At 36.5% G+C, this 12,529-nt stretch overlaps 1 protein-coding gene across 1 annotated transcript; it reads left to right on the top strand.

Moving 5' to 3' along the window:
• The first annotated feature begins 8,934 nt into the window (after positions 1-8,934).
• LOC140169305 (uncharacterized) lies at positions 8,935-11,952 on the top strand. The gene has a single exon (XM_072192563.1). The coding sequence runs from the start codon at positions 8,935-8,937 to the stop codon at positions 11,950-11,952; it is 3,018 nt and encodes a 1,005-aa protein (XP_072048664.1).
• The last annotated feature ends 577 nt before the right edge of the window (positions 11,953-12,529 follow it).

Genomic DNA, 12,529 nt, shown 5'->3' with positions numbered 1-12,529 from the left:
TCATGTAACATTTGTGCCCCCACCCAATGGTCCTTGTGACCAAATATGGTCACATTAGCCTAAAGCATATGGCTACGATGGCTCGTTAAAAGTTTGACAGAAGAAAGAAAGAAAGAAAGAAAGAAAGAAAGAACTAGAGATAATTTGCGCTCACAGAGCGCAGACAATCGCCAGGCATGTAACCCTTTAATGACCTTTTGATCTGACCTTTAACCTTAATGTTTAACAGGTCACGAGGTTTGTTGTCATCAAAATTGAGCCTCGTACCCATTGCAGATGTCCAAAAATGCATTTCTAAAATTTGACCTCTGCATGACCTTTGACCTGACCCCTGCAAAATGTTCCCCTGGTCATGAGATCTGTTATCACTGAGTTTGAGCCCCATACCCCTTACAGATGTCCAGAAAAAGAAATTATAAGATTTGACCCCAGATAACCTTTAACCTGACCCCTGCAAAGTGTTCCAATATATTCCCCTGGTCATCAAGTTTGTTGTCACAGAGTGTGAGTCCCGTACCCCTTACAGATGTACAGAAAATGCATTTCTAAAATATGACCTCTGCTGACCTTTGACCTGACCCCTGTAAAATGTTCCCCTGGTCATGATATTTGTTGTTAACGAGTTTGAGCCCCATATCCCTTATGGATGTAAGATTTTACCCCCCTTAATGACCTTTGACCCCAATTCTTTGTACAACTTTTAGACACTGGCTAAAGGCGATGCAGGTATGCAAGTGACGTCATTGTATTATGTAATTTGTGGAAGAAGAAGCATTTTTAGTGAAAATCACATTTTGGCCATAATGACCTTTGGATGACCTTTGACCTCGAGTTGGTCATGTAACATTTGTGCCCCTACCCAATGGTCCTTGTGACCAAATATGGTTACATTGGCCTAAAGCATATGGCTACAATGGCTCGTTAAAAGTTTGACAGAAGAAAGAAAGAAAGAAAGAAAGAAAGAAAGAAAGAAGAACTGACCAAAAACAGAACACTCGCAAATTGGAAATTTGCGATTGTAAGAACTGACCAAAAACAGAACACTCGCAAATTGGAAATTTGCGATTGTAAAGAACAAGGTAAAAATGAAGCCCTAGGCTTTTATACACTTTGAGGAGGGATTTATACTCCATATCTAGCAACAATTTCAACACATATTTGATGACTACAACCTTTGAAAAAAAATGTGAAAAAACATTCTGGGACCTGTTTTATAAGTTTGAAAAATATGCTTCCTTCACACAGAAAATGTGCTTTTAAAAATGCAGTTTCCTATACTTTTGTACATAATGATCATTCGTTGAAGCGATTTTTTGGCTTTGTAACAAGGCCTATGTGACTAATAGGACATTGATATGATGCACAATACAAAGGTGAACATTTAAAAAAAAATCAATTTTTTCTTAATTTTATCAAAGTTTTTGGCGACTTTAGAGAACCTCTAGACCTATTCTGAAGGTTTGTATTTGAGGAGGTATTTATACTCCATATCTGGCAAACTTTCAACACATATTTGATGACTGCAACCAACATTCTGGGACCTGTTTTTTACAAGTTTGAAAGATATGCTTCCTTCACATAGAAAATGTGCTTTGAAAAATGCAGTTTCCTATACTTTTGTACTTAACGATCATTCGTTGAAGCGATTTTTTGGCTTTATAACAAGGCCTACATGACTGATAGGACACTGATATGATGCACAATACAAAGTTAAAAATTCAGAAAAAAAAATCCATTTAACAAAAAACATCTCAAGTTTTTGTTGACTTTGGAGAACCACTAGACATATTCTGAAGTGCGAGGATCATTCACAGTTAATTTGAAAAAAATTGGAAAAAAATTACAAAAAAATTACAGTTTGTTATCCTTAATATGGAAACCACTAACTAATGTTTACCTCTTCATCTATCACATTATTATACATGCATTGGTTTTCCATGCATTTATAAGTGCTAGATGAAGAGGTAAACATTAGTTAGTGGTTTGCATATGAAGGATAACAAACTGTAATTTTTTCCCAATTTTTTTTTCAAATTAACTGTGAATGATCCTCGCACTTCAGAATAGGTCCAGTGGTTTTCCAAAGTCGCCGAAAAGAATTAAATTTAAATTAAAAAAAAAAAAATCGGAGTACTCCGATTTTTGGGGGTTTAAAACTCGGGAAATCGGAGTAACTCTGCGAAAATCGGAGTAGTTGGCAGGTATGAATTGACACCACTACTCGCCCACTGCATATAGACGTACTGCACGTGCATGGTTTAATTTGAATTTGTACAGTTATATTTACACAAAAAACGCTGTAAAGATGCTGGTCGATTTCACATTTTATGTTACCTGCAGAAGGTGTGAATTATCCTTTAAACACACATCACTTTTGTTCTGAAATCGACTAAGTAATAATGACACACGCACAATTCTAAAACAACATCTTTTGCACAGAGTTCAATGGGATTTGAAAAGTAAAGTGGCAGTTGAAACTCTAGTGATAACACTTTTGCAGTGCATGATGGGGCTTCCTTAAATCATCCTCTGATTGGAAGGTCAATTAAGGGATCTAAAATGAGCGTTTATTGCGTTTCGATAGTATTTTTTGTGGCACATGAGAGCACCTCAGACCTATCGAATTGTATTCTGAATACGAAGCATGTCTTTCTGATATCAAATAATTTTCATTTTTGAAAATCACAATATAATACAAATTTTATGACAAATTATAAAAATTTGATATTTTTCGAATTTTTGATATATAGCAGTCCTCGAAGTAAATTATATAAATCTAATGATATATTCTTAAAGTGTATGTAGCAGGGAGGAAAAGCCGACGGTCAATTGAAAATTTTGACCTTTCATATTGAAGATATGGATTTTTTCCCAAAAGACCTAATTTTTTTTGGTGTTTTGGGAAAAAAATCATCAGATTTATAAAGTTTACTTCAAGTACTGTTAAATATCAAAAATATCAATTTTAATGATTTGCCATAAAATGTGTATTAAATTGCGAATTTCAAAATTCAAAATTATTTGATATCAGAATGACATTCTTCGTATTCAGAATGCAATTCGATATGTCTGATGTGCTCTAATGTCCCAAAATAAATACTGTCCAAACGTTCATACCCCAGCCCTTAACTGCTTTTCTTCCTTTCTCACATAAAATAAAAACCTCTAAAAAGCTTAGACACAAACTTATTATTATTATTATTTTGTTCCAATAGACACCACTGAAAACAGGAAGTATTTTGATTTTTGAATACTGCGGGCATTTTAAATAAACTTGTCTGTGACTTTAAAACTTTATTAATAAAAAATAAAATCCCAACCTACCTACCCTATGTTTTTGTTATGCCATTCAGACACATTTGTGCCTTATTGTTAACATTTCCTTTCTTGCATTGAGAATCAAATAAAATTCTTTGTAGAGGTCTCAATTGCTTAGAACAAAGTTTTTATTATTTTTATTATCAAATTCAAGTAGTATCAATTAAGATACTTGGTTGCAAAGTTGTGAGCTAGACTTTACAATGCCAATCTTATGTATTTTCTTGTTTCACACTATTTGTGAAAGGATGGTTTTGTACACAACATCCCTATTAACTAAAAAGATTGAGGCTGGAGGTAGGCCGGGGGAGGGGTAGGCACACAGAGACAGTGAAGATATCATGTCTCACCATGTGTGGACCTTATCTTTGGGGGTGGGGGAGTATCTTATGTATTTTCTTGTTTCACACTATTTGTGAAAGAAAGGTTTTGTACACAACATCCCTATTAACTTAAAGATTGAGGCTGGAGGTCGGCCGGGGGGAGGGGGTAGGCACACAGAGGCAGGGAAGATATCATGTCTCACCATGTGTGGACCCTAACTTTGGGGGTGGGGGGGGGGAGGAGGAGGAAGCCAGGGGTGGTGGTCTTGGATTTTGATTGGGTATCCATGCTTATGAAGAAAAATGCAGAACAAGTCATGATTACCACTACTACCACTATGTGGAATAAATTCAGATTCATTGCTTGTACATTGTAGTTCCATGGCATAAAATTTATATTGATGGAATTTTTAAAGAAATGCATAAAACAGAGCCATGCTCTCTTTTGTAAGGGTTTTGCATATCGTATTTGGTACAGACTCACTCACTGCTACACCACGTCGCTACACAACACGTCGCCACACACATCTAGATGGAAAATACCATGAGGATCTCATTGATTCTGTTCCTAAATTGGGTAAAAATGGTGAGATCCAATGAGTTAAGGATGTAAAAACACTGATTTCAGTTGTGTAATATGTATATAATGTGACATTGTAAATACCTCACTGACTGGCTTTCAGTCATAGTGTTATCAATGAAGAGCAGAATGGACTTTATAGAAAGAACTGAGCTTGTTTCTAATATTTTCATTTTCCTCTGTTGTACAAAGCAGAAATATGTGTAAAAAGATGATTTGCTTGATTTCAAAGTTTTCATAGTAAAAATTCCAAGAAAAATTTCATGTTTTCCATACAGTTTTGGCAATCCGGTCTGTTACCTTTCTCAATGGTATATGCCAATTGATCCTTTGTTGGATGGTATGACGTCATCGGAAGATGATGACGCCCTCAAGATCAATTGGTCATAGACGTGACTCAGTTGGAAAACCCCCTTGTCGCCGTTCATTTGCTTTGCTTGTTCATTTGATTTGCTTGTTTTTCATTTGATTTACTTGTTTTTATAGATGCTAACAAAGCATTTAACCCTGTTGACAGAGATTGTTTTATTGCACAAAAGTAATGTCAATGTATCCGCATTTGAGGATTCTAATTCTAAACTGGACATTCTAAATGTCCGTGTAATTCAGTGCAAGTAGATAGTTTTGTCCATGCAGTTTCAATGCTCTACCACATTATTTCAATATGAAACTTGCACAGAGGGTGTAAATACCCCTTGTAGCAGAAACTGCAAAGACTTGATGAATCCAACTGTGATGTCATATTTTGGAAAATGCTCAGTTAAAAAAAAAAAAAAAATTGACCCACAATTCTTAAGTAAACATTTTTATTAATCTTTAAAAACTAGATATCAATATCCAAGACAAGTTTTTCATTTTGTTTTTTAATTTTGACCATTTTTGATTACGGTGAAGGACACCAGTTCAAATCCTTTGTTTGGAGCCAATCAATAATTCCACGCACAACCTCTATGGATGTAGAATATTTGATGTAACATGTCCTGGTAATTTAATCTATTCCCATTATATTTCCAGTAATTTTTAACTAATGAATGTTAGATAATATAACGTAATATATTATCGATTTTATACCATCAAACATTCATAGAAGTTAAACATTACTTGAAATAGAATGGGAATATTATAGCAAAGACATGTTACATCAAACATTCTATTATGTCCAATATTCAGAGTCTGTATGACCCTTAAGACCTTTTGTGATGTAACTTGTGAAATGTTTGATGATGTAAAATCGATAATATAGTTCCACCAGATATTTGACATAATATATTATCAATTTACATCATCAAACATTCGTTAGAAGTTAAACATTACTGGAAATAGAATGGGAATATATTATAGCAAAGACATGTTACATCAAACATTCTATATGTCCAATATTCAGAGTCTGTATGACCCTTAAGACCTTTTGTGATGTAACTTGTGAAATGTTTGATGATGTAAAATCGATAATATAGTTCCACCAGATATTTGACATAATATATTATCAATTTACATCATCAAACATTCGTTAGAAGTTAAACATTACTGGAAATAGAATGGGAATAGATTATAGCAAAGATATGTTACATCAAACATTCTATGTCCAATTATTAGAGTCTGTATGGCCCTTAAGACCTTAAATGTGATGTAATTTGTATAATACTGTGATGTTATTTATAAATGCCTCACTGACTGGCTTTCAGTCATAGTGTTATTGAAACAGAATGGGTTTAGAGAGAACCGAGCGGGTCACCAAAATTTTTATATATTTTCCTCTATTGTACAAAGCTTGAGTTTGTGTAAAAAAGATGATTTGTTTCTTTCAGTGTGTATAATATACATTATACATTACATTATTATACTGTAATGTTATTTTTTTAAATGCCTCACTAACTAGCCCGAAGAACATAAGTGTGATTTTGAAAGAACTGAGCTTGTCTCCAATATTTTCCAAAACAATTACACATGTAAAAAAGATGATTTGCTTATTTTATAGATGCTAAAAGTTGTTTTGACTTTCTTATAGTTTAAAGTAAATCTATGTCTGCTTTTAGCACAGCTCAGTATGTCAATACTAAAATGTAACAGAAGGACTTTAACCCTATCAGGTCTAGTTGCCAACACACTTGTTAATAAACAAGAAGTGTCTTTAAAAAAGACAAAGTTCACGGATGGATAGGATTCGTATTGAAAACATGTTTCATCTACTTTATGATATCTAAGCTAATCCAAATTATTGTTAAGGTTACGCTGAATTTGGATGGTTCCAGGTTCAAATTGGCTGTTACGCAGCCACCTAAACCATTTTTTTTTTGCAGAAAGTAAACATCGTAGGCCTAAAAATTATAGGTCATCTCGAAGCTAACATTCTAAGCATTATTATTAATTATTATTTATTAATCTAGCTCATGCACAAATGTACTTTGAAAGTGTTTCAATTTTGTTCATGTATAATGAGCATGAAGATTTTTGTGACAGAGGCCATAATTTATTTATACAAGTCACGATTTCTCTCTCGATTTGGCTGCAGATTATAAACAGGTCAACATAATAATGTTGCTATCAATTGAAAATACAGCTTGTGTGGATTTTATTTTATAAGCTTATGCATTGACAAAATTTGAGTGAAATCTGGTACCACTTTATTGTCATTTTGCATCAATAATATTGTTTTTGTGTATGATATAATCGCCAGAATTCTCAGCCACATTATTTCTATGATACCTCCTTAAACAACACGTGGTATGCTAATTTTACTAGGATTCGCCAAAAATTAAATATCTGTGCGTTTTGTCACATTGATGCTGTCATTTTCACGGATTTCAATATCTCGAGTTATGGGCCATGACAGAAATACACATGAACAAAATGAATTGTTTTAGCTTTATCGTTCAATCTGTTCACAGCATGTCATAATTGGAGTTGATCCCTTAAAATAAAAGTGGATTGTTTTCTGGGTAATTCACCTTAATGTCATGATCCCTTAAATCTAGTTGCAGGTATGTGCACTGAAGCTTGCAATCTAGATGTGGTGTGTGTATTGTATGTAGTGGTCAGACCTGGATTCTAGGTCAGTCCATTTCTTTTGTGGACAATTCTTTAGGTATTGTCAATATTCAGATTTTTTGTGTGTCATGTAAATTAGTCTTTGGCTTGGTGGATGCATGTTCACAGGAAATCTGGGCATTCAATTTAACATCTGATTGAGATAAGATCTGCTGCCCATTTCACTGAGGAAGTGAAATGTTGTTTTATTCAGCATGATGGATAGTTCTCTTTACTAACATCGTATGACTAAAAAGGCTTTACCAGTTTGCGATGCTTCATACAGAAAGATATACCAGGTCTTATGGAAGCTAGAATCAGCAATAGAAGCTAATTTGTGCCTTGTGTTTGAGTCGGGTTTGGCGAAGTTTAAAATGGTCGTCGTGGTTGAAGCTGACACTTTGACTTTTCCAACTTTGTGAGAACCATGCTGGTTTAAGACATTGTTCGTGTAAGTAAAATAATATTGTTTGTAAATTATAAAGTGGATTTAATGATGAATTAGTTATTTAAAGAAAGCTTTGCTTGTGATAGTTAAATTATTGTTTTGGCGGGAAAATCAAATTTAGATTTTCATAGTGTGATAAATTCTGCATTCAGTATAAAGTTCCAAATTAAACATAGTTGAATTGGTGTTCAACATATCATGTAATTTTGTGTCGAGATTGACAATTTAAATCATCCTGCTGTAGAGACATAAACTTCAGGAATTTAAAACATATCTTGTGGAACTAGCCGTGTGTGAATGTTGTAAAGAAGTTCCATATCTTTCATTAATCAAAGAAAGAAGTCAATAGTAAATTCTTGTGGCTCATTTGGAAATATGAAAGTCTTCCAGATAGAATATTGTGTGAAGTTTATCATATGAACTTGAAAACAAATCCTAGTCACGGATTCATTAATTGTATTTATACAGCCGTACATGGGTGTGTATACTCTACTCTTGGACTTTGACGTTGGGAACCGTTGTTTTCGTCGACATTCTGCATTCCATGTAATTAACCGTTGGTTGAACTAGGCGTGGCTACGTGTTGTGGCATCATTGAGAATGGATTCAACGCACTGTATAACTGCCAACGTTGTGATGGAACTCTAGTCATATAACGACGTTTAAAACGTATCCTTTCCAAGTGCACTTGGTATATTTTTTTATCGCGAGTGATTAAGTAAATTGAGTATACTCATTATTTAGGTTCATCTGACTAGTCATAATATATTTAACCGTTATTGCCATTGTGATATTTATTTATTTTTCATGCGTATAAGAGAACTTTTTTTGAAGTATTTATTATAATCCTTTTGTTGCGTGACATTATTCTGTCTCTTTGTTGTTCACATTATTTGCTGCGTGGCTTAGCTTAGCGTCGGTTGGGAATTTCAGTCCAATCCTGACATTTGTGGGGGCTCGTCCGGGAAATAAAAACAAAGCTAATAGCAAAAGTTACCAGTATTTTGTGAACAAGATTGATGACTATTTTGTCCGTATTTTTGCGCATTGTTGGAAGAGTGTTTGGTTGTGTCAAAATAGTGTCAGTAAGGTATTCAAGTTCAATAGGCTCATTTGCAATTCTGCTTCTATATACGATTAGTGCATTGTTGCATGGGAAGGGTTTAGATACTTATGCTAGGCTTGCACCAACTGATACTTATGATGTTCTAAAATCTGAATTACTCAAAGCGTATCAAATGACCGAAGATGGATTTAGAAGTAAGTTCCGTTCAGCTAAACCTGAACAAACAGAAAGTGCTCCACAGTTCGCGACAAGATTGGAGAACTATCTGATTAGGTGGGTAGAGCTGGCTGCTGTAACCAAGAATTTTGCTGGGTTATCGGACTTGTTAATACGTGAGCAATTTGTCGCTGGCTGTAACAAAGACATGGCGTTGTTCTTAAAAGAAAGGAAACCTAAAAATGTTGCCGAAATGACTCAATTGGCTGAACAGTACATAGAGGCGAGAGGTGGATGGAATGCTTCCTTTGGAGGTAAGTTACCGCATCAAAAAGGTCAACAATCCTCAGGTAAGAAGACTAACACTACCCCTCCCACTCATGGTACTAATCCAAAGCAGAGTACGAATACTGGAGGTAACCAACGAAGGTGTTTTAGTTGTGACAAAGTAGGACACATAGCTAAAGACTGTTATCGCCGCACTAGACCTACTTTGAAAGCTGCTAGTTTACAGGGAAGTGCATCACATGGACACAAATCAGGTAAACAAGGTAAGAAGTTAAATCCGACTGATACTTCATCTTCTCTTTGCACTGCATGTAGTTGTGAGTCTTGTGGACAGAACAGAGTGCAGACTGCATCTGCGTGTTTGCTGGTCTCAAATGAAATGTATGGTGAAGGTGTGAAATCAGACGATGCGTATGTAACGATGTCTTGTGGTCATAAACTTCCTCTTGCGAGTGCTGCGTGTAGTGATAATTTAGTAGAGGATATGCCGGTCGTTCAAGGTTTTCTTGGTAATAAGGAGGTTCAGGTGATGAGAGATTCTGGGTGTGACGCGGTAGCTGTAAGGAAGAGACTTGTGCCAGAAGAGAAATTTACTGGAGTATATGACAAATGTCGTCTCATTGATGGTACGGTGAGAACTTTTCCTGTTGCATGTCTGGATGTTGATACACCATATTTCACTGGTCATGTTCATGCTCTGGTGATGAATGATCCGGTGTACGATTTGATTTTGGGTAATAATCTCCGTGGGGTACGTGAACCTAAGGATCCTGATCCTGATTGGAAACCACGTTGTCAGTCAAGTGTAAACACAGATGACGAGGTCCATGGTGAAGTTAGTAATGTGATGAACGCTGTACAAACTCGTAGTCAAAAGGTGGCAAGTGAGAAACTCAAGAAAGCTCTTAAGGTACCAAAGGTAGTTACTGAGATTATTTCTGCTGATGAGTTGCAAAAGGCTCAGGCTGATGATCCAAGTTTGAATAAGATTCGCGAGTTAGCAGAATCGGGTGAAGTAAAGGTGAGTCGTTGTGGTGGTACATCAAAGTTTGTGTGTAAGGATGGTATTTTGTTCCGTGAATTTCAGTCTCCATCTGTCAACTTTGGTGAAAGTCTCAACCAAGTTGTTGTTCCTCAACCATTTCGTATGCAAGTTATGAAGTTGGCTCATGAAACGCTCTTAGGAGGACATGCTGGTGTGAATAAAACCACTCTCAAGGTCTTGAAACATTTCTTTTGGCCTGGTGCACAAGCAGACATTGGTAGATTATGTAGATCATGTGATATCTGTCAGCGAAGATTTCCCAAAGGTAGAGTGACAAAGGTTCCTCTTGGTAGTATGCCGATCATCGATGTTCCATTCAGTCGTATAGCGATGGATCTTGTTGGTCCTATTTTTCCGTCTACAGAACGAGGTCATCGTTTTATCCTTACAGTAGTGGATTACGCTACTCGGTTTCCTGAGGCAGTTCCGCTTCGTAACATAGATTCGATATCAGTAGCAGAGGCACTGCTGGATATTTATTCAAGAGTTGGTTTTCCCCGTGAGGTACTTAGTGATCAAGGTAGACAATTCACTTCTGAAGTGATGGCTGAAGTCAATAGATTGTTATCTATCCGTCAGTTAACCACAACTGCTTGGCATCCGATGACAAATGGTATGTGTGAAAGGTTCAATGGTGTGTTGAAAGCTTCTCTGAGAAAGATGTGTGAAGAACGTCCTCGTGATTGGGATAGGTATATCAATGCTTTACTTTTTGCGTACAGAGAAACCCCTCATGCTAGTACTGGGTTTTCTCCGTTTGATCTTTTGTATGGTCGATCTGTGAGAGGTCCTCTTGGTATGTTAAAGGAGTTCTGGACAGGTCAGATAGAAGAACCAGAAACCAAGACCACATTTGAGTATGTTCTGGATCTGCAGGATAGGTTGCAGAAAACATGTGATCTTGCTAGGGAAGAGATGAAGAAGTCTCAAGGTAAGTACAAGATGTACTATGACAGAAAGGCTAAGGCTCGGAAATTTGATGTCGGAGATGAGGTATTGTTGTTGCTCCCTTCAGACCATAACAAACTTCTATTACATTGGAAGGGTCCATTTCCTGTGGTAGGTAAAGTAGGTAGTATGGATTACAAGGTGGATTTCGGTACCAAGGTGAAGACATTTCATGCAAATTTACTGAAGAAGTATTTTCGTAGAGATACTGATCAACCATCCAAGGTAGTGGCTGGTCTTTTACAGATTGCGTGTAGTGCCATCATTGAAAGTGAAGTACAAGAAGAGTCAGCAATGTCAGAGGAAGATGATGTGTCTTTGACAAATGAAGATCTTCTACAGATTCCATCTTTTCAGGCTGAAGAAACCATAGCTGATGTACATATCAACCAAGACTTGACAGAAGAGCAGAGTTTGGAAGTGAAGAGATTGCTAGGTAACTATAGTAGTGTCCTAACCGACAAACCAGGGTTTACTCATCTAGGTTCGCATGATATCAAACTTATGGATAGTACACCGGTTCGTACTAAGCCATATCCTATTCCATATGCCTTACGAGACTCGGTGAAGGAGGAAATCAAAACAATGTTGGAGTTGGATGTGATCGAACCATCAACTAGTCCATATGCATCGCCGCTGGTTGTCGTCAAGAAAGCAGATGGTAAGAATCGAATATGTTGTGACACTCGCAAAATTAATGCGATTACCGAATTTGACGCAGAGGCGGATTCCTTCTCCTCAAGAAATCTTTGATCAATTGGGAGATGCACAGTATTTCTCAAAGTTAGACCTCAGTAAGGGTTATTGGCAAGTTCCACTGACTGAGAATGCCAAACCGCTTACTGCGTTCCTTGCTTTTGATCAGTTGTATCAATACCGGAGAATGCCGTTCGGGCTTGTCAACGCTCCTGCGACATTTTCTAGGATTATGAGGAAGCTGTTGAACAATCTTGACAAAGTAGTAAACTATATAGATGACATATTAGTGTATACAGTCACTTGGGAAGAACACTTGGAGAAATTGAATGAACTTATGAAGAGGCTTAGAGATGCGAACTTGACTGCTAAACCTTCAAAGTGCTATATCGGCTTTGAACGCGTCGAATTCCTAGGTCATACTGTTGAGAAGGGATGTCGTCATCCAAATCTAGATAAGTTGGAGGTCATACAGAAGGCTCCACGTCCTGTGACCAAAACACAGCTGAAGTCGTTTTTGGGTCTTGCCGGTTTCTACAGGCAGTACATTCCGAACTTTGGAGCCATAGCGGTACCATTGACAGACAAGACGAAAGCTGGTGAACCAACGAAAATCAACTGGGAGAGAAGCCAA

This window comes from Amphiura filiformis, chromosome 14, assembly GCF_039555335.1.
Source record: "Amphiura filiformis chromosome 14, Afil_fr2py, whole genome shotgun sequence".
NCBI lineage: Eukaryota > Metazoa > Echinodermata > Ophiuroidea > Amphilepidida > Amphiuridae > Amphiura > Amphiura filiformis.
Note: the sequence above shows the minus strand (reverse complement) of the source record. Positions and strands in the feature narration are given on the sequence as shown.

What these genes read in the sequence shown, in the direction of transcription:
- LOC140169305 (XM_072192563.1), top strand. Translation starts at nt 8,935, where the DNA reads ATGACCGAAGATGGATTTAGAAGTAAGTTCCGTTCAGCTAAACCTGAA.